We start from the raw sequence: 22,026 nt of genomic DNA, 5'->3' as shown, positions 1-22,026 counted from the left end.
GGCCTTTCCTTTGTGCCAGATGTCATTTAAATCTGTCTTCAATGGACTGAAAAAGAGAACCGTAATTTAACATGTCTATAGTTTATGTATGCAGATATGCATACACACATACATAACTAAATTTTCTCTTGTTCTTTTTTTTCCCTGTTGTGCCTTCATTGAAAAACTAAGACCTAACATATTCCTCAAAGGAATAAGAGTATGTGTAATAAAATATGCATTGCATGTTCCTGTGTAATCAGGTCGATTCGGTTACTGAGACAGCCATGTTGACTTTTGCTGTTCAGGTTTAGGACTGTATCTGGAATTCCTAAGCAGCTTTGTCCTCTTCATTTTACTCCCTCATGTAACAAAGGAAAGGGTCATCGCTTCATAACAAAGAAATCTATTCAGATTAAGTATCCAAACAGATGACTCCTTATTTAGCCTGATTTGCTAGCTGGTTTAATCTGTTTTGTCCACTGCCATCAAGCTTACAATTTTTTCCACTCCGATTCATGAAGAGCAAGCAAGAGCAATATGAGAGTTTGAACATGGCTGCAGTCTCTTTGGCTTTAAGCTTGCTTTGATCTTTTTTTAAATGACTATACCAGGAGGACTCCGCAGTTGCACAGAAACTAATTTTTCTCCTATTATTTTCATCAATTCTACACTAACACCACCGACTGACTCAGGAAGCCACTGTGTTATTACCTTACTGATATTGCTGGTAGTGGGATCTTACAGCTTTTGTTTTATTCCTTTGTTAGCCACGTTTACTGGGAAAAGAAGTAGGTTGTATTCCTTTTTATTTCTGTTTTAAAGCATGTATCTTGTTTTGTGGAGGTTGGTAAATGTATGCAATATTTTGACTTGCTGATTTTCTGTGAGATGATTTTTCTTTAGTTAATTTCTTACACTTGAACAGAGTGATTTATGTCTGATGGCCAGATTTTGTGAGTATAATGAGTTTAGGTTACATATAATTCATATGTTACAGTGAAGTTTTATATGGCTTTGTATCAAATTGGAAAGAACTAATGAATTTACTTTGTACTCTAATATCAAGTACAGTGCTGTTCTTGTTTTTTATTCTTTCATTTAGTCTACTATACAATAATGTCAGGGGAAAAAAAAAAATCTGTATTTATAAACCTAAAATGTTTTTATTAGATTGGTGGGACACACAAAGATCAAGATAGGAGGCTTATGCTGTGAATGTCATGAAATTTATGACAAACTATTGTGGTCCTGTCAACAGTATTAAATTGACAAAGTCACTTGGCTTGTTTTGCTTAAGGAGTTTGCCTTGTGTTAGTGGAGAAAAAAATTACAAAAGACAGTGTTTCTCCTGCTGTGTCAGCTCAGCCTTTGGTTACGGGATGTCCTTGGATTGGTGATTTCCTGTGGCAGCATTAGGGTTTTTTCTGTCTAATGAGCACTTCAGTTTTATGATTCTTGTCTCTAAAAAGACTTACTACTTGAGAAGTTTGGAAATCATGAAGTTTGAAATGCTGTTGTTAATAAAAGCATATTTTGCATATAAGCTGTCAGTTTGAGCATTGAAGAATTGAATTTTTAACAGTAGAGAAATCTCAGTTTCACTGCTGAGCTGCAAATACTAGCATTTGAACATACTGAAATGTTTAATCTCTAAGGTTAAGAACAAGAATCCAAATTTGAATTGCATTAGAATAATTGCATATAAAGGAAAAAGTGTTTCAGAAGTTAAAAAGCTGATCCTAGCAATTGACCTGGAGCTGCATTTCTGTACAGTCAATACTTGACTAAAATGTTTTTAATGAGTTGAGTTTTTAAACCCTTTAGATCTTAGCTGGGGTGAGATCACTTCATACCTGTCCGTCTTTCAAGATTGCAGTAGCTACTCCTAATTCTATGAATAACCATCTTTGAATCATATAGTGACAAAACTTTGCAAATTTGCCTTTTTTTCTGCATGCAGCCTGGTCAGCTGACTCCAGAGCTTCCAATAGGACAAAATAGTGCCCTAACTAGTCCTGCACCAGAAGTGTGCTCACTTACCCAAAGCATTACTTCCATGGTGTGCTTCTGATTTAGAAGAAGGTAGCACAGCAGTTTGTAGGCAGTTGTTAGCTGCTTGCGGTGAACTCTGAGCAAAAATCCTTACTTTAGTGATTTACAGAAAAAGTTAAGGACTGCTTCAGGCCTCCTGCTTTACTAAAACAAATTGGTTTGAATCATCTGATGTTGATCAGGGTCAGATTCCTGCAGAATAACTGTGTTATTGATGAGTTATGCAAGTTGTTCCTCATGTATGGATTTTTTGCAAATATTTAGCTTTTGTGCCTTTAGAGAGGCTCCAACATTCTTTATTTAAAAAAAGAGAAGGACTTCAGTTGCATATGTTTCTAAAAGGGAAGGCAGTTCTGTCGCTCTTTCTGTGGTTGAAAATGTATTGATTAGTGGCCAAAAAGCATCTTTTTGAAGCAGTTAACTTACATGGTTTATGCTACTGCATTTAAAGACACTGAAATAATCTCAAGACTGTATGTTCCATCTTTCGATGAACAATATTAGATATGTAGTTCACATTACCCTTAAAAAATCAGCCCCATTAAAACACTAATCTGAGGCAAACCTGATATTATATGACACCCCCCCCCTTTTTTTTTCTTTAAATGACTAGAGGAAAAAAGCAACAGTGTGACAGACTATTTCAGTGTGACTTAGGTTTTGCTTGTCTCTGGTAAATGCAGTGTCAATTTTGTACTCTTTAATGTGTCAGTATACATAATTTTTTAGTACCTGAACCAAAGTGTACTCAATCTATACTTACTTTAGAAGTATTTTCATGTTTGTTTTTTCTGGAAAAATAAAACAATGCTTTCCCCAAATTTCAGTTTTCTTTTTTCAAGGAAAAATTTTCATTGTGATAGTAAGCCCAAACCTCTCTCAAGTTCCTTTGAAATGGAACAAAATGTCTTCTGTAGCAACTGCCCTGTTAGTTGGAAACCTGATTTTGACATGAGGTAGCAATTGCTTACTGTCCTGCCTTTCCCAGTTTGGGGTGCTCTGCCTCTTTTTGCAGGGAGTATTTTGCTGTATGACTTCAGCTCTCTGGGGGCGGGGTGGGGGGAGTCTTCTGAGGTCTGCTGTCACCGAGGAGGTTGCTGTTATGAACAGAGACTACATGAACCTTTTTTAAAACTTGTTTGGTAGCTGGTGAATGCAGTTGGGCTCACATTTTTTTTTAGTGCCCCACAAGGAGGACGCAAGGGGTGCAGAGTCTGCTGGTCCACATATCATTGAAACAGTACGCTTGGCTCAAATGAGAGAACAGAGGAAGGTGTTGTATGAGGAATTTGTCTGAGTTTTATTTGTTGTGGGTTTTTTTAACCAGTCAATTCTGTGGCCAGAATCTCTTTGTGTACTGATGATGCTTTCTCTTGGCTTAAACTGAAATGTGTTCTGCGTTTGGTTTGTACAGCAAGATCAGATTTCCAGTTATGTATCTTTGATCAAGATACTTTTATATATATCCCCCTCTTATGCATTAGTTCAAAGCTGTATGTCTAGTTCTGACAAGTGTTTGTGACAGTCATAGACTGATCTGTTACAGTTCATCAGTTTGTTTGTACTGAAGATATCAGACGTGGTCATAATATTTTTATTCCAACTTGGGTTTCTCCTAACTTTAGCCTTGTGTAAAACAGGCTTGTGTTAGGATTTAATTTTCCCCAAACTAGATACTGCCTAGAGCAAATTCTTTGTTGTTCTGTGTTGCAGCTGCAAGTGCCACAGTCATCATCAAGAATGGAGAATGGCCTTCAAAACCAGCCAGCCAGAATGGTACTTTGGGATCTGTCCCTTTGAAAGCAGTGCCAAGACCTAGATTACACTCGTTGAAGTCAACTCCAAAAGGTATATGGGTCTGTTTGTAGATAGAGTGAAACTATAGTTACTACTGTTATGGTACCTTACCTTTTGCAGGTGTCTGCCTCCTGAAGCAGTGTTTATTAAATGGTGGTCTCGGAAAATAGTGTGAGGAAGTAAAATCACATCAGTAGTGTTTCAAGTTTTGTAAGACTTCATAGGAAGGCTAAAATGTCCTTTGTATTGTCATAATTGACTGGGGTGTTTCAGGCAAATGAGGAGGAGGTCTGCACCGTGATACAGCTAAGGTTTGCATGGTACAGGGACTAAATGCACTTGCTATGTGGCAGGTGGCATTGTGTGGGGTTTATGTTGTTTTAATGAGAGTTCTTTTCTGTCACAAAGCTCAGGCACAGACTCTGTGGCTGCTGGTGATCTGCAGGGTAGACCTACCCTGAATTTATCCTGAGTTTATGGTTGTCCTTGTCCTCATGCAGACTTTGCATTATCTTCATCCCTTTCAGGACAGAAAGGACCTTGGGGGATGGGGATATTTTTTTGAATAAGGTATTAGATGAAGTATCTTCTTTTGTAGATGATTGACATTGTCCCATCTTTCCAAGGGAAGAGTCCCAGAAACAGCTTAGCTCTTCATGCTGCTTTTTCTTGATGTTCTTCTTACTGGCTGAAGTGGAAGCAGAGGTTTGCTCTAATTTTTAACCAAGATAAGACAGTTGTGCTTTATCATCTGGTGCTGAAGGAAACACTAATTTAAATGTACTTTCTGGCTTTGTATTAAACACTATGCTGGTTCCTGTTCCTGTTCGAGCCAGGACCCCTCGATTGTCGACTGCTGTTTGTTGCTTGAGTGGAGAAGCACTGTTGGCCAACTCATTCTCTGGCAAAAATTAAAGACATAATGGGAGCAGATAAATAAGCTGCTGTCTCTCTCTCCTAAATCCTAGTTATAATCAGCTTGCTTCTGACTGTCTTTGTGGTGAACTGGTTATTGTAATTGGATAAACCTAATTAAATACTATGCTCCTGCTTTAGGCTTAAGTTTTAAGCTGGTATCTGACATAATTGAGAATAAATAGAAGAGATGCCTGCCAAATGTCGTGCTATAATGACATGCTTTAAAATGGTAAACAGTGAAAAGAAACAGAATTTTCCACAAACTGTAAATCACTTTGGAACAAACACAAATTATATGGCTGTCTGACAAGCCGATGCTTTCTGTTGGGGTCCAACACATGCGACACAACTATGCATTGCTCAACATCTTCAGTGACCTGGGCGCTAGAAGCAAGCCTTCAGCACCTGCAGGAGCAGTGTGGCGAGAAGAAGCTGCTATTCCCTGCTCGGCTCGGTGTCACTTGGACTACTCTGTTGTGTTTTGGGGCCTTTCCAGTTCAAGAGGGTTGTTTTGAAACTGGAAAGGTCAACTGGAGACTTAGGAAGATGGTTAGGGTCTCTGACCACATGACCTGTGAGGAGAGGTTGAGGGAGTTGAGCTTGTGTAGTCAGGAAAAAAGGAGAGTAAGAGGAGACACTGTAACAGTCTGTAGTAACTTGAAAAGGACAGCTATAAAGGTGATGGTGCCAAACTCTTCTCCGTAGTACCAGATGATGTGGCAATGGGAAATGACTACAAATTGCGGAGTGGGAGATGCAGCATTGCCCAGCAGGGCTGTAGAGCCTCCTTTCCTGGAGGTTTGCAAAGCTTGGCTAGACAAAAGCATGGTTGACTGATCTCGTCTTGGTGGTGGCCCTGTTCTGAGTGGAAGGCTGGATAGCTGGCCTCTGGAGCTCCCTTCCAGCCAGTGTTTCCGTAGTTGTGTTGTATTTGCTGCTGGTTTGAGACTTCATTAATTTGATCTTAGTGCTAAAGTAAAATCTTTGCTAATGTTTTCTTCTCCTTAGAAGCTTTATTAAAACTATCTTTTTATTTCTTCCAATGTGAGTTCTGGTTAAGCAAAGTAAGTTTAAGTGTAGCTTAAATTTTCTAGAAGGTGTCTCTTGCGTTTGAGTAAATTTGTGCATCTTGTACTTAACTGTAAATATGTAATATTAGGCATGTCTTTAATTGCTGACATAGTTCTACTTTTAAACCTGATCTAAGCTTCTACTTCTAGGAGCCAAAGCCAGGTCTGCTTCACTGAACCAGTGCATACCAAAATCATCTGGGCCACTGCACACAGCAAGGAAAGTCAGTGAGGCTAGAGGTAATCAGCTGTTGGGTAAAGTCAATTTTTCACTTACATTCTTGAATCCCTCTGTCTTGAGAAAGAGCAGCTATGCTCTATTGACTCCAGAGTAATTGAGAGAGTCTGCTCTTTTTCATTGTAGTTCATAGTATTGGAGACTGTCTCTGCAAAGTGTTCCTTAAGTATTTATTGGGGGGGGGACGGACGACACATGGAAATCGGGGCATTCATTGTCCACTATCTGGTTGAAACTTGCATCCCGTGCGGACTCAGAATACTTGATAATGTCTGTTAAATGATGTTCTGTCACCTGCTTATAAGATCATATGCTTGCAAGACACAACCCAGGCTAGATTTCCCACGGTTGTGTTTAATTTAAGCAAGATTCTTATGAGAGCATGCTGATCAGCTTTGGCTGTTGAGGATAATATTTACTCCGCTTTACGTTTCTGTATCAGATGCTTGTTTTATCTTTAACTTTGAATTGAAATTAGTCATTTTTACCAGAGTGAATCAAAAGAATAGATATGAATCCTCAGGCAAGCTTTGTAAGACACAATTTTCACTTTGGGGGCAAAATTCCATTTGCATGGCTGAGCTGAGGGAAATAAGTACGGTAGTGGTACAAAGCAGATTGTTTCCTATTGAAACACCTGCTATAGGATCACACACTGTAAAGCCTGAAGAAAGCTGATAGGTGTTGTCAACAGACCTTTTAGAAACTTCTGCACATGACTTTTGCGCTTACACCTAGCAGTCCAAAAGAGTGCTTTCATTTAATTAATATCCTTCAAAATAATGAGGTTCTTAAGTCAGTTTTCACTTGACTCTAAAACAATACAGTAAGGGTAGATTAACCTTCTCAGTGCTTTCATTTATATGTAATTTGATTGGTAGCACATCTGAGAGCGCTGTTAATTTATACCTCCTTTATACAAATAAAATAACTGGAGCATATAGGTGGAAAAAAGTTACTATGATGCCGGTATAGATGATTGGTTTTTATTATCTGTGGTCCTCTATGAATGAGTAAAATAAAATGGTGCTACCTGGCTTAAATGAAGTATGATAATTGTAATGGAAAAAATGTTTGGCTTATTGGGAGTTCTTCATGCATTTTCCAAGTAGTTTAACCTTATACTGCTAAATCTTGCTGTTGAACATGCCATCAGCCATCACAAGAAAGAAACTGAAATTGTGAAGTTTGAGGAGCTTATGTGGAAAGAATTGAAAAAAGGGCACCCCCACTGCCCCTTACTGGCTTGAAGTGTAATTCCTTTTTTTTTTTTTTTTTTTTCTCGAACATCATAGGTACTCCTGGAAGAAATGGACACCAAAGCCTATCTTGTTTGGGTTCTGGTGAGTTTTCTGAACTCAGTTTTACATTTTCTGTGGTGCAACTTAAATTAGGTTTCTACATTATATTAGTATATTGGTTCTTTTCTTGGAAGAACGGTTTTGCAATGGATAATTCCATAAATCATCACTGATCCCAGTTTCAAGGGATATGGAGAAAAGTCTTGGGGTTTTTTTCTACTTACTGTCTTCTGGCTACCCAGCTCTTAGAATATGGGGTCTGTGCTATCTGTCACTCTGTTTCCAGTGAAGCATAAAGTTTTAACTGTAACCAAAAAAAAGTATGGCAATGAAACCTGGATGTAGTTTTTCCTGTTTAGCCACAGTGAGGTAAGTAATGATTAAAGCTCATGCGTTGTGGCTTTAAAAAAAAAAAAATAGAAGAATCATGCAGAATACCAGGTTTTTCTGGAAGGTTCATGGTAGATACCCTTTTGGTGTGAGCTGTCTCTGTGTATCATTGCAGACTACACTTGAATAAGAAGTTGAAATTATCTGAGCGTGTTGATGTGTGTGTCTGCTTGTATGGCAGAGGGAGGAATCGCAGCTGATTTAAGTGGCAGATGGTGTTCCAAAATCTGGCAGAGTTTTAAGGACTTCATATTGGGTTTGTTTTTGGTGTTTATGCCAGTCAGGACACCTGGTGCTAGTTTCTGTCTGCGAGGAGACAGAAAGGTCTTCAGATGATGTTTCTACTTGCAGCAATTTCCAGGTCTTTTCAAGAGAGCTGGCAGTCTAAATTAGTTTCCCGAGCATCAGTGTGTATTTGCTGAATTAAAAGCTGCTTATAATTAATTACTCATTGAAAAGCCCTTTTTGAAAGATACTGAAGATCGCTGGAAAGCCCTGTGTCCCCTGAGTGAATAGCAGATGTCTTTCTGAAAGAGGTGCTGTAGCCAAGCAGATGTTATGAATTTGAGTCTGGAATTACTGGGTAAATCAGTTCTGAACTGAAACTCTGGTACTGTGGCAGTATGTTTTTAATTTCCTGTAGTCATAATGTGAGTCTAATGCTTTTGCCTTTTACTCTCTTGGGTGTCAAATGTCTACATATTAATTGTGACTGAGTAATTTGCTCGATATCTGTCTTCTGTTAAGAGTCAGGGCTTCTGTCATACAGCAAGCATAAGACTTTGTGCAAAGTGCTTATTCTGTTTGTTTGTTGCTTTTATTGATACTTAGCTGAACTAATGTTAGTTCAGGTATAGCCTGATGCTAAGTTTCGTGAGCTCATCTGTAGTCAGTTATATAAGAGTGTAGAGGATGATACAGCTAGCAACATAGTGTCTTGATTAGCTCAATTGAGGAAACTCATGATAAGCAACAAAGTCCATTTCTGGACTAGAAACAGAAAATGAAATTCCTCTTCCACTTGGTTATGATAGTCTTGATAGTCTACGATAGTAAAATATAACTTTATTTTCCCCTAAATTTAGTGTGGCACTTTCTCTCTGTTTTCCATGTAGAAAAGTAGTTAGTGCTCCTTCCCCTTTTTACAAGTTTTTAATACAGTTTTTCTTGTGATTCATCTTTTCCAGCCTAATAAAGAATGTAGCTACGTAGCCTTGAAGTGTTCTGTTCGATGCCGTAAAACACAGCTATACACTCCAAATTGGCTGTAATATTTAGTGATTCTTTAGCAAATGCTCTTTAGCATCATACTTTTGCCAGTTGAATAGCTATATTTCAGTGTTTGTCTTAATAAACCTGAACTGTTTCCTGTACTGAGTCAGCTTCCAAAATTGGATGATATGTTAGACTTTCAAGTTAATAAATTTCTAACTTGTACAGAGCATTAGTATAATTTCCCATTTATGAATGCAAAGCTTTGTGATGGAGTATTTTGCTTTTTTACAAAAGATTTTTTCCATCTTCACAGTTGCAGATAGTTCTTACAGAATAAAAATACTGTGTGGCTGCTTGGATGTTCTGCAGTACAATGTCTTACATTTCAAGAAAAGACAAATGATCTTTTTTTGAAATGAACTGAAATAATGCCAGCTGGTACCATGCAGAATGGGGCCCACTGTCTTCTTTTTTTTTTTTTAGTGGCCTTGGTATTATAGTAAAGCTTTGTTCTAGTGATTTTTAGCTGGTTTAAAGTTTTTGTTCTTTTATTTCAGTGCCATAGTTAACTCTACAGTTTTTAGCCTCATTCAGTGAGGAGGTCCAACCCCACTTCTGTTTCTTGCCCATGTGCTCTATCTGAAGAGTCAGGACTAATTTATTGCGGCAGGACTCTGATAATTGATTACAATATTAAGGCATTAATTAAGTGTCTAGTTCAGTTGTTAATGTTGCTTTTCACATTACTTCAAGGATGGAAAAATACCAGGCGTTTCTAGGATATGGTCTCTGTTCTCTGAGTTTTTGTGCTCTTTATCCATTTTCCATTCATTTACAGCAATGATGCAAAGCCAGAATCTGCTTGACAAAGCAAGGCACAACATACTGTTAGTATGCCTGTAAAATTGGAGAGACTTATGTATTTGCAGCTGTTCATTCCTTGTTTGTGTTAAAACATTCACAAGGCTCCTTTTTGTGAAGTCTGTATTTTTCATGGGTGATATTCCAGTGGATCAAGTAATTTCTGCAAGTTCTGTGTGTATTGCTTCAGCACTGGCTTTAAAGCTAAAGCAAAATTAACTTCTGGGGCACAACATGTTTTATTATACTTCTTAACTTGCTAACTTCAAGTAAGAATGTACATGTGCACTTACTGTAATGTCTTAATGTGAATATGACTAAAAATGTTGCCTCTTGTGAGATGTAACTTTGAGATGCAAAACTGCCTCTAAAAATGCATAAAGTTAGTGCTCTTTCCTTTGTTTCTCCAGCAGTCCCTGTAGAACCAAGTGACCTACTTCTAATACCTGTGCAGTATGTTACAGTGTAGTGTGTATATGCAGTGGATATTCACATCTTGTGTCTCTGTTATTGACTGAGGGTTAAGGATAAGTTACAATACAGTAATCCCTGGAACTGTGTAAGCCAAGCAAAAGCCAATATCCTTTTTGGCAGTTCCAAAGGTAAAGCTATCATTTTAGGAATAAAGTGTGTAAATATTTATTGGAAAGCTTTATCCTGTTGTTCAGTGACCCTGAAAGGGATGTATGGTGTATTATGGATAATAAGTTACACTTACACTTGTGGCACAACACTGTTGTCAGGAAAGCTAGGGCAGCTGCTGGATAAACTCATAAAGTATTATTAAGTATGAACAGTGTGATTTATGTCATCTCTCTTCGTACTATGATGGAGTATGCATAGCGGAATCAGTTACTAAAGGCTGTAGAAGCCATGAAAACCAAAGAAGCTTCATCAAAAAATGGCACATGCTCCATCATGAAAGATGGTATTTTGTTGTCTTACCCTCATAAAGAAGAGGTTAAAAGACTGCTTGTCTTCGTTTAATCATTTGTGAGAAAACAGAACACTGGGGGAGGGAGTAACTTCAGTCAGGGGGCTTCTTGCAGAAGTGAGGAGTAGTGCTGATCAAGCTCAAATGGAAAAATAAGGTATAAATATAATAGTCCATGAAGCTGTCTCTTGGAACGGGTTGTTAAAGATGGATGCTGCCTCCTCACTCAAACTCTTACACTGGGATAGGATGCTTTTACTAACACGATACTCTGGTTCAAACAAAAGTTGATGGAGGCATACTTTAAGGTTCCATTAACACCCCTTTCTTTCATGTCCTCAGTCATCACTGTTGAAACTCAGAGGAAACAGGATAAACATATCTTTCTTCTTACACTGTAGATTACATCGTAGATTCTTTGATAGAATAGGTTACCCTCAAAATACTTGCACTTTCAATGTCTGGAAAACAAGGGATTAATGTATGTCACACTGTGCTTTTGCTTTTTTTAACAACAACAAAAAAGCTTTAATGTTTTAAAAAGATACATGATACTATGTGAAAATGTGTAAGCTTTCTTTAAAAATTGGGAAGGCTGTAATTCTGAGAGCTGATGAACATCATTATGAATGTCAAGTACTTAGATCTTCAGTGAATTCTTTCATCTAGTTGACTGTCAGTAGTCTTCAGCATGGTATGGCAAATTACCCTACTGATGAGGAATATCTCGTCAAGTGGCTTATTAGCGCTCTGTTTCTCCTTTCATATCTGATCAGAAGGTCTTTATGGGTTTGTTTTTGTTTAGGGGGAATGGGGGGGTGTTTACTTGCAAAAGTTTTTTGCAAGTTGTAGAAGAAACTGTGCAAGCAGTGTTCTTGTTGCTTGGAGACTTGAAAAGATCTTGATGCATATGTGAACATATGTGCCCTGGCAGCCAGGAGGGCAAACCATATCCTGGGGTGCATCAAACACAGTATAACCAGCCGGTCAAAAGAGGCGAGTATTATCTCTCTGTATTCACTGTTGGTGCGGCCTCACCTTGACTACTGTGTGCAGTTCTGGGCCCCACAATTTAAGGAGGAGGTGAAGGTCCTTGAATGCGTCCAGAGGAGGGCAACGAAGCTGGTGAAAGGGCTGGAAGGCATGTCCTGTGAGGAGCGGCTAAGGACTTTGGGCTTGTCTAGTTTGGAGGAAAGGAGACTGGGGGGAGACCTCACTGCTTTCTACAGCTTCCTGAGGAGGGGAAGTGGAGAGGGAGGTGCTGAGCTCTTCTCCCTGGCATCCAGTGATAGGACGTGTGGAAATGGTTCCAAGGTGCACCAGGGGAGGTTTAGGCTGGACAGTAGGAGGACATTTCTTTACCAAGAGGGTGGCCAAACACTGGAACAGGCTTCCTAGAGAGGTGGTCGATACTCTGAGCCTGTCAGTGTTTAAGAGGCATTTGGACAATGCCCTTAACAACATGCTTTAACTTTTGGTCAGCCCTGAACTGGTCAGGTAGTTGGACTATATGATCGTTGCAGGTCCCTTCCAACTGAAATAGTCTATTTTATTCTAACACAAGTGCTCATATAATTGGTCACAGAGCAGGTAGGACTGGGGAGCTCACCTGAGTTAAAAACAAGTCAGGAAGAATAGTGCTTTTGGTGGCAGTTCTAGCATAGATCATGAAACTGATGCTAGCAACATGCAGAAAACAGAGCACGCTGCTTCTGTCTCAGCACTTCGAGTGTTGTTGTTTGACTTTAACTTGGTATTCACTTTTAATACACTTTTCCTGCTGTATAACACAAACATTATTAGGATTGTTGCTAGAGAATATAGGCAGATCTTGTTTGTTTTTCTTGAGTACCCAACTTTCCAGGTGCAGGGTTAAGTGTAAAATTAATTTTCTTCAGTTCAGAAGAATGTTCATATAAAAAATTCCGGAAGTCTTAAACTGCTTTTAAAAAAAGAAACAAAAAACCCACCCCACAACCCCAGCGGTTCTGATAAAGAATATATGTTGCAAAGCTCTCTGTGACAGTTTTCAAACAGTATCTCAACGTTGTCTAAACAGTAATTTTAAGTTTCATGTATCCATTTTTTAAAAAAAAAGGCATTCTATGGTAGTCTGTGGAATTTTTCAATGAAGTAAAACTTCTCCTTGTTGTTGAACCAACTCTGCTTTTCTTTCAGCATCTTATAATACTGTACTCTACAACTCATGGGAAATAAATTCCCTTAAGAATCATACAGGAAACAGTTTGATGGGTAAATATCTTATATATTTTAAAGCTCTTTCCTGTTCTGCACTGAAATAAACTAGGTACCTTGTGCAGTGAAGTTAAAACCAGGAGGAAGATTTTGCTTCTTAACAGCTAATAGTTCATCCAGTGCTTAGAGCACTCCGGGTGTAGAAAAGCAGTGTTTAAGTGCTTGTTAAAACTGGGCTGACCCGCGAGGATTTTGGTCCAGGTCTTCCATGAAGTAGCATCTCTGACTAGTTCTAACCAGGAATTTCAATATAGGTGTGTTGAGACTGAATTCTCAATCTCTCATGTTAAGAGCTTCAACTTTTGTAAATAAGTTGGATTTGTCACTTTTTCTATCTACCCTTCTCTCCAAAAGAAAAGCCTGGAAATTTTGCAGAACTTGAATAGTTTTGTAAACTCTATGGAGGAACAAGATTAGATTCAGTATTAGTTTAATGTAATTAATATTTTACACATTAGAAATTCTAGGAGTTGAATAGTGTAAATTAGTCTTTTTCCTTTATTCCTTGAAAAGCAACAAGAAGATCAGACTTAAACTTCTTTTTTGCAGATATTGTACTGTGTATTGGACTATTTTGTTGTCTTTCTAGCTGTGATAAAAAGCCAGCTATAGTCTTTTTTTAGGTGTTTTTTCATCCATGTGAACTATGAGGACTATCTGAATGACTTAATTGTCTCGTGATCTAGCCTTAGAATACCTTCAGGCTAATAAGGAATGTTCTTATAAACAGACAGCAAAGCTGCTTAAGTGGTGTAGCTATTACGTGTGAACCAGCTATAAAAGCAGGTCTTCATTTTGCCATGTCTATATAAATAAATGCAGAATTAATCTAAATCTATGTGAATTTGAGTTTCTTATTAAATGCATTCATTAGGGAGATAAATGATTTTTATTTTGAAGAGTTAAGGTAATATCTGTAAACCTGAAATAACCTTTGAAACCCAATAGCTGTTACTTTCTTGGCCAGATTTTTCCAGCATTACCAAATAAAGTATAGTACAACAGCTGGATCTCAGGATTTAATTCCTTCGGTGAGAACTACTATGGTCCATAAGTCTTCAAAGTGAAATGGCTGGTGCTGATGTTCAGAGAATGCCCCCCTAAACTCTGAAGTTATCTGTTTTGAGTGTTTTGGTGTTTTGTGTTTTGTGTTTTTTTTTTTTTTTTTTTTTTAAATAAGTGGTGTTTTCCTGAGGTAGTATGTTTGTCAGAGTAGAGAACAGGATGCAGAAAACTGAGACACATGACAACACAGTCTTAATATATTCCAGATTGGTCCCTTCAGCTGTCAAGTAAGTGTATCAGTGTATTTGCGTGCATGTTCCTAGTGTTCTTCCCAAACTTGATCTTCTGAAAATTAACACTTTGAGAAGGTTGTCTCTTGTTCCATGCTGAAAATCAGCACTGTTCCCTGTGCCTTCAACAGATATCTTTACAAAAAACAATGAATTTTGAAACCTCAGGGCCTTGCTATGGAGTAACACATGGGCCAGCTCTGTTCAAATGGTGGTATTCTGCTGGCAATTTCTCAAATCAGTGGACTGAAAATGTTGGGATCATTTTTACAACCCCAGCAATGAGGACTTGATGTGGGTCCTTATCAGTTTTCCTATGGCGACAGAGCATCATTCATTAAGGCCTTTAGTAGCATAACCCAAATGGTTTTCACGCTACAAGGTCTGTTTTTTCTGTTAATGCTTTTAAGGAAGGACCTGTTTTTTGGATTGTAGCTGGATATTTGTATAAATAACAACAATAGAGGTGTCTATTGTTATTAATTCCAAACTTCTGTGAGAAACTTGCTCTCCAGCTCCGCACAGCCATGCTCCACACTCTTGGTGACACAGAATTATGCAGACTTTCTACAGAGGGAATGTTTGTAGTTCACTTCTGTGGTGTTTATTCTGATGTCGGGAGGAATGTCTGTAGTTCTCTTCCATGGTATTTATTTTGATGTTTCACAATAGCAAGCCACACAGGAGAAGAACACAGAGCTGCAGTTTTCTCACACTTTTATCTAAATATTGAATAGGGCAGCTTCTGCATGAGTAGAGGGGGCAGCTGAAATGGATATCCACAGATTGTATCAGCTCAGTCCAAGGGGTGCTTAAAGAAAATTTCCCAGTGTTGGGAGCTGGAGTTCAAAGCTTTTCTAGTGTGGAAGTCTGTCCTAATGGCTTTAAATTATAGACTGCATTGTTAGCATTAGCCAGAGCTGGTGTTTCTATTACTATTCTGTCTGAATGAATTTTAAAATATCTAAATTCTCACTATTTTTTCAGTCATTAAGAGGACAATAAGTTTTTATTTTGTTAAGAGACTTTAGAGCTTTGACTGACCATCAGGGTCACGTACCAGTAGCAAACTGTTTTGATTTTGTTATTCCCAACTGAGTTGCTGTAGGCAATGCCGAATTATATTGCCTTCTTGAAAATGCCATCCTAGTACTTGGTTCTTTGCTCTCTTCTTGTCCCTTCCCTCTTCACTTAAACCTAGATGTGAATCTCTTCTGATGTTCTCAGACTTGGGTTTTTTTCTTTGACTCTCTGGAGTTCCTTAAGTTGTGCACATTGTTTTATGTGTTTGCAGTAGACAGTGAGTAATTGGGTGTCATTGTACTGGAATTTTTCCTTAACTTTGAGGTGAGGTGTATGAGGTATTCCAAAGCTAACTCTTAGTGTCCTCTTACAATATTTTTTTTTTCAGTTATTTTGAAGTCCTCTGACTTGTTCCTTCTAGCTTTCTTTAAGTCCTTTCTTTCCACATATTTCTTAAGATATTTTTCAGCAGATACAGTAGCTGCCCATATTGTTGTCATTCTCCCCTGTTAGGGAGATAAGCTGACATAATACTTGAAAGACCATGGAACTGTTCCAGAGACATGAAACTTGTGGATCTTGTGTCAAAGATGGTTGAACAGCTTGTAAACTGAATGTACATCTGCATTTCTGTCTGCACATCTGGGGCTATGAAGAACATACAAAGCCCACAGAGATAAGTGAAACACACCTATTGTGAGTTGTCTTTATTTTGCTCTGTGATCTCCTGATAAACCACTAGCGTGTCTTAGGACATATACTTGCCTAATTTGCCCTTATATGCAATGTTGCTTTTCAGTAGAGACTGTCTGGCTATTGTTATTGTGAGGCCATAGGTGAAGAACAACTGCACAGTGCATCTAAATCAGTATTGTGTGAATAAATAATTAATAGATCTGTAAGCTGTGGCCCTAAGTAAGACTTAGTTTTCCTCTGTTCCTTGAGACCTGAACTCACAAGGATTTATGTATACACCTAGCCTGTTGCTGAACAGCAGAAGTCCCTAGCACAGAGGTAGTTGGGATTTTCTTGACATATCTGGCTAGATCATTGAAGCTTCATATTTTAAGGCATGTTATCCTAATGTTAGTGACATTATTCACTGTTGTAGAGTAACAGGTTTCCTTCAAAGCACTTGTAGGATTTTGACTGAGGCAGTCTAAAAAAAAATGCCATTTTGGAAGGGACATCCTGCACATGGAAAATAACTTGCTGATCCCTTAAGTCAGAAGTTAAAAGTGAAATGATTCTTGCAATGTTTTGTGGCCCTTCTCAATTCTGAAAGAGTGCAGACAATGTAAATGCCACCACTGTTGCGTGAGAGACACACAGATCAGCCTGATTCCTGTAGCTGTTTGCCTGGGAATCCACTGCAACATCACCTTCTGTTTGACAGGCTGCTGAATTATGATGATTAAAAGCTTCTGTGTACTAGAAGAAACCTAAATTATTTAGGATTTTAGTTCCTGCTCTGAGGCAGGAAGAAGTTTACTTTTTCTTCAGGTGAGGATTGGACTTAAAATAAGTCCCAAAGCTGCAAGCTGCATTCAGCATGGCAGTGGGTATTATTGCCTGCAGGAAGGTTAGCTTTTCGAATTGGAGCACTGGCTAAAGCAAGGTGGTCACAGGAAAGTGGAGAGGGGGCAGTCATTTTCCAGAAATAAAAACAAGGACACAGATGACCCTTTGGCTTTTAGTAGGCTCCTGCTTCTCGCATCTCTCTGCATAAGCAATCGCCTCTCAGTTCTTCCTGAAGTAAAGCATGCCAGTAAAATCCATCTGCTCCACACTGCCCATGCTGTCTTATGACATGGAGCCAGGCGTCCTCTATGTGGGCTTCTCAGACCTAAAGGTGTAGCCTCTGATTTAGGCTTCTTTGCAATGAGACACTTAACTGTGCTCCAATGGCTTTCTTAGTGATTGTTGGAATTGGAAAGAGGGACAGAGAGAGCAGAAGCACATACAGACGCTGCAGACTTGGCCTCATGAGGCTGAATTGAAGAGCCTACAGATGCCACTGCCCTTTGCTCCTTTCTTGTCACATTGCTAATTTTCCCAGGGAGTGGCAGATATGCTAAATCTGCTGGGGTTAAAATAGGTCGAGCCCCACCATCAATCTGATGGTGTCATCTGGTATTGATGCGTTTAGCAACCCACACTGAATTATGTGGTCATAACATGATAGAGCCCCTTTGTCCATGTTGATCACCCATTTTGCTCTTGGAGTTGGAGGGAAGCCAGCAGTAAGGTGCTAGTAAATAAAATACGTCAGTCCTTTTGTCCTCTGTCTGGGCTGTATATCACTTCCTATTTTATCCTGCTGTTTTCTGGTGCTGTTTTCCATCACCCTAGAAAAAGACCTCTCTGTGATCCTCATGTTATGCATGAAATGTAGACAGTGCATGTTCCTGGCATGCTGTGTTAGGATCCCGTGGATTACGTCCTGGCTTTGTACCCTGCCGGCACCAGGCACTAGATGGTCATTGCAGGAGTACAGACGCAGACCTGGAGGTGCTGTTTTCCTGAGCCAAGGAAACAACACTAGCAGATGCACAGCCACCACAGCGGAGTGTACCGTGGTGTAGTGCAGAGCTCTGAAATGGCTACATTGGAGGAATTTCTCCGAGTTGAATTTCTCCTGGGAGCTATTCAGATAGGGATGGGCAGTCCTCTTGCTGGCTGCTGTCAGAGCTCTCAGTGTTGGGTGCTAGATGAGACTGACATGCATCTATTGCTTTTTATTAGTGCTGTCAGGTCTGCTTCTGCATAAAGCAGACTTGTTTTAGGTTTCTGGGGTTTAACAGGATTCCAACCCTAGAGGCTAGAAAGGCATTTTCCTCAAATTAGAAGTTTTTTTAAAAAAAGATACTATGATGTATCTGTTTCTTCATGGCCTATTTCCACCTGAACTAAAGATGGGAAAGAGGAGGCAGTGAAAATATTATTTGTGTATCTCTAAGAGGAGTTCTGGTCTCTGCTACAAGGATTTTGATGTCCATATAGAGCTTTTATCTGCTTGTATTTTGCCTGGTGATTCATTCCTTCCTCAGTCTCCAGACTGGTTCATTACATCACGCTTGCCCTCTACACGCTTGCTAGAACAAAGAGATTCTTTGTTCTAGCTCCTATTCCTAGAAAGGAAGTTACGGTTTCAGTGGGGTACTTCAACTTCTCTGGTTTTACAGGATAATAAGAAGTTCTTTGCCTTTCTCCCAGGCCCTATTGCAAGGATGGGGAGAGGTGGTGGGTTGTTCTTTGGGTGTGGGGGTTTTGTTGTTGGTTTGGGTTTTTTTTGTTGTTTGTTTTGAACCTGATTGGACTGTTTCTGCCTTGGTGAGAGCATCAAATTGGGATGGTGAGAGAACACTTACTATGCAGAGCAGTTCTTCCCTTGGGGAGCCGTGGGAGGCAGGAGGAAAACAAAAGGGAGTTCCTGTGGGTGCCCTGGCAGAAGTGTAAAACCTGGTACGGCTGGGTGTTGAATGGTGTTTGAAGACTGGCTGTAGGCCCGGTCAAAATCTCAAGATACCCTCATTAAGAGAGGATTTGACAATACTGATCTAATATTTGAAGAGATGGGCTAATGAACTATGCTGAATACACAAGGCTACTCTAATATGCTGTAACAAACCTTCTGGTTTACTGCTGAGCGTAGTTTCCAAGCGTAATAATCTTCCAGCACAGAAGGGAGGCAATGTCTTTGATAGTGGTGTTGAATTAGGAAAGGGTCTGGATCTGCAGGCTGTTGGAAAGATACAGGAACACACATTGCTAGTGGAAAAGCTTTTCAGACTAGAAGGGATAGATGAGGATTTTATAGCAGTAAGGACATGCGTGCCCTGCTGTGTGCAGAGACTGCCCTGGGAACCAAACAAAAAAAGCCAATTTACTGTCTTTGTACTTACTTTGAATGGTTTTGTGTGGACTGAAAACATGTTATAGTACTTCAGAGTTAGTGGTACATCACTGTGCTGGGAAAGAAATATTTTGGTACATGATCATAAAACATTCAGCAGTATTCTCCCGCAGTACGCTGTGGAGGTTGGCTTGATGGGTCTGATGGTCTCGATGCTGTGCTGCAGCTCTTTTGCTCTGCTTACAATGAGCTGCTTTATTGTCACTGCACTGGCCTGTGTGATGTTAGAGATACCCGGAGACCGGGATAAAGCGACAAAATGCTATTTTTAGTTACCTAGCTGATGTGGTAAATAAGCACTAGAGAATCTAAAATGTTAGGCATCTTGAGCAAGTAAGACATGCTATTAAAATGTAATAGATTTGTGGTAAGGAGAGGACACATAAGGCACCACTGGGATGAGACCTGTCAGTGTGATTATGTTTGCTTGGGGTTATACCTGCTTCAGAGCAAGTTGGGTTGATTGCTTCTGGAACTGGAAAAACTGTCAGAGGGATAGGTGCTAGAGAGCATTAGCTGCAGTTTGGTGAAATGTTAGAAGTGCAGAATCAATCGAAAAGTACCTAATTTTGTTGTCTCTAAAAAGGTACAGAGGCTGTGGAGGGCAGCTCTTCAAGCAACCCAAAAGAAGGTATGAGCTGTTACTGTCTTGTCTCCTGCATTGGCTGTGAGATACTTGGGTGGTCCCTGCTCCTATGGCTGCCTACCGAGGCAGCTACTGACTGTAGGCAAAGTAGTGAAATGTTTCTTTTTACACAGCAAGGTGGCTAGTGCATGTATTTATGGTCATGGGTGAAAAATGTGACATTTTCTAATTGCTGTAAAACAGTTACTCCTCTCTTTTCTAGTTTCTAACTCTATTTTTCATTTTATTTTTGCTAGTGGTAGCTGAAAGGGACCAAGGTGTATGCAAAACTTTTGAGCTCATTAAATAGTTAGAAGAAATATTTAAGGTGGCTAATTAAATATGGAGACAGCATCTATTTTGAAGGAACTCCTGTAACACTGCTTGTTTGCTACAATGTTTGGGTGCCTTCAAAACCCAGCTGGCAGAGATCTGTTTTAATATGAAAGTGATGCCTGCTTCCTTGCTTCTCTTCTGATAAATGGAAGCATCTGCAGCATTGAGCTGCCAAACTAAATAGTATTTCCCTTAAGCAGATCTCAAATAGTGAGTTGTTCATAGAGAATAGACATGTTTGTGGATTTGTTAAGACTTTAAATGTTGACATAACATTTAATGCCAAAAGAAACTCTGGTAGAAAGTGTTAGCTGATAAATCTGTTTTGATAAATTCATATCAGTTGAAAGAAACTTTAAAAAAAATGCACCCTGAAAGGATTCTTGGAGAGGAGAGCTGAAATATGCCTCCAGGAGTATTCAAATAATCTCCCTAACAGTCTCCAAAGAACAATTACATGGTCTGTGACATTGCTGGATGATATATTCAGCTGGGGAGACCACCCACTTCCTCCTCCTCCCTCCTCATCCTCCTCCTTCCTTTTCTCCTTTTCTAGCTCCCAGCCCACGGAGTCCCACAGCAGATTAAGCATCAACACTGTGATGCAATTCAGAGGCTGTTGGTTTTCCGAATCACTAAGTCGGTTTTATTCTGAGGACAAGCTTTGTTTCCACAACATCTGGTGAGGAGAAGCTGCCAGCAGCATTTACGCCGTGGATATCTGCTTTTACTGATTTTTTGCTTGTCTGTGCATAAAGAATAAGAGCAAGGGAATGGAGACTTGATTATTTCTTCAAGCCTGTTTTTTTAGCAAGAATTGCTCACTTCTGACATTAGTGATTTAAAAACATAGTATGTGACAGTACATGGAGGCTATTTCTTTCTTGTTTATATTCCAATTCCGCTGAAGACATGTTATGGTCCCCGAAATTTTCCTTATCCAACATGCGTGTACGGCTGACAGCAAAGGGATTGCTCCGAAACATTCGTCTACCTTCTGGCTACAAGAAAAGCACTGTTATATTTCATACAGGTTTGTGGGTTTTTTTAATACGATGATTAGAGCATGCATTGAGGGAATATCTTGTTTGCTTCAATAGCAGCTTATTTTTAGCAAATAAAAACTGTACTGGGCATGAAAGTTTTTGAATTTCATGCAGAAGTCTGACTTTTGAGCAAAGTAGTTTCATATTCTGAGTCTCTGTGTGTGCGTGCACCCGTGCTGAGCTGCTCATTTGGAAGATGGTTATTCTGTTTATGAAATGCAAATTGGAATTTGCTCTTTCCTCGCACAAGTCCAAAAATAGTATCAGGAAGTCTGTGCTATTAAATATTTATCTAATCATTCTAATGATTTATCTGCTGGGAGTGCTGTCTTTTCTATAGCTTGAATGGGTGCGGGTGGGAAACAGGGAGGGAAGTGGAATGAACACAGGCTGTCATGATGTGGCTTTCTGTCTGTGAGAAATATTTGAATATTTACATGTAGATATGTTATCATACATGTCATGTTAAATACATCTTATTTGCAAGTAGGACAAGCAAACTTTTATGCTCACTTGTGTTAATACAAACCTAAAAAGTATGAAGGTTTAGATACATTCAAGACAAGTGTGTATATGTTTACCTCTGCCCATCCCCCCCAATCCAAAAAACAACCAAACAAAAAAACCACCACTAAATTCTCAGCTGCATTTGGCCTGATCTTCATCTTCAGTGGCAAGTAAAGCAAATAAAGCAAGTATCTGGAATGGGAACAAGATTATGGAAGCTGAGCTCTGTTCCAGGACATATGTGTGTCATTTTGGTGGAGGGTG

The 22,026-nt window shown here is 39.3% G+C and overlaps 1 protein-coding gene across 5 annotated transcripts in view; it reads left to right on the top strand.

Annotated features, from left to right (window-relative positions):
- MTUS1 (microtubule associated scaffold protein 1) overlaps window positions 1–22,026 on the top strand; it is a 126,978-nt gene that overhangs the window by 53,123 nt on the left and 51,829 nt on the right. For 2 of the 5 annotated variants that reach the window (XM_050896751.1, XM_050896750.1), the window contains exons 5-7: window positions 3,748–3,882; window positions 5,970–6,059; window positions 7,353–7,400. In XM_050896751.1, the coding sequence (XP_050752708.1) occupies window positions 3,748–3,882; window positions 5,970–6,059; window positions 7,353–7,400 (273 nt within the window). Of the gene's footprint in view, window positions 1–580; window positions 771–3,747; window positions 3,883–5,969; window positions 6,075–7,352; window positions 7,401–20,800; window positions 21,243–22,026 lie in introns of those variants that run through there. The other 3 variants (XM_050896752.1, XM_050896753.1, XM_050896755.1) reach the window with 3 other exon arrangements.

This window comes from Gymnogyps californianus, chromosome 4 (genome assembly GCF_018139145.2).
Source record: "Gymnogyps californianus isolate 813 chromosome 4, ASM1813914v2, whole genome shotgun sequence".
Taxonomy (NCBI): Eukaryota; Metazoa; Chordata; class Aves; order Accipitriformes; family Cathartidae; genus Gymnogyps; species Gymnogyps californianus.
The sequence above is the reverse complement of the archived record's forward strand: the minus strand, read 5'-3'. Positions and strand labels throughout refer to the sequence as shown.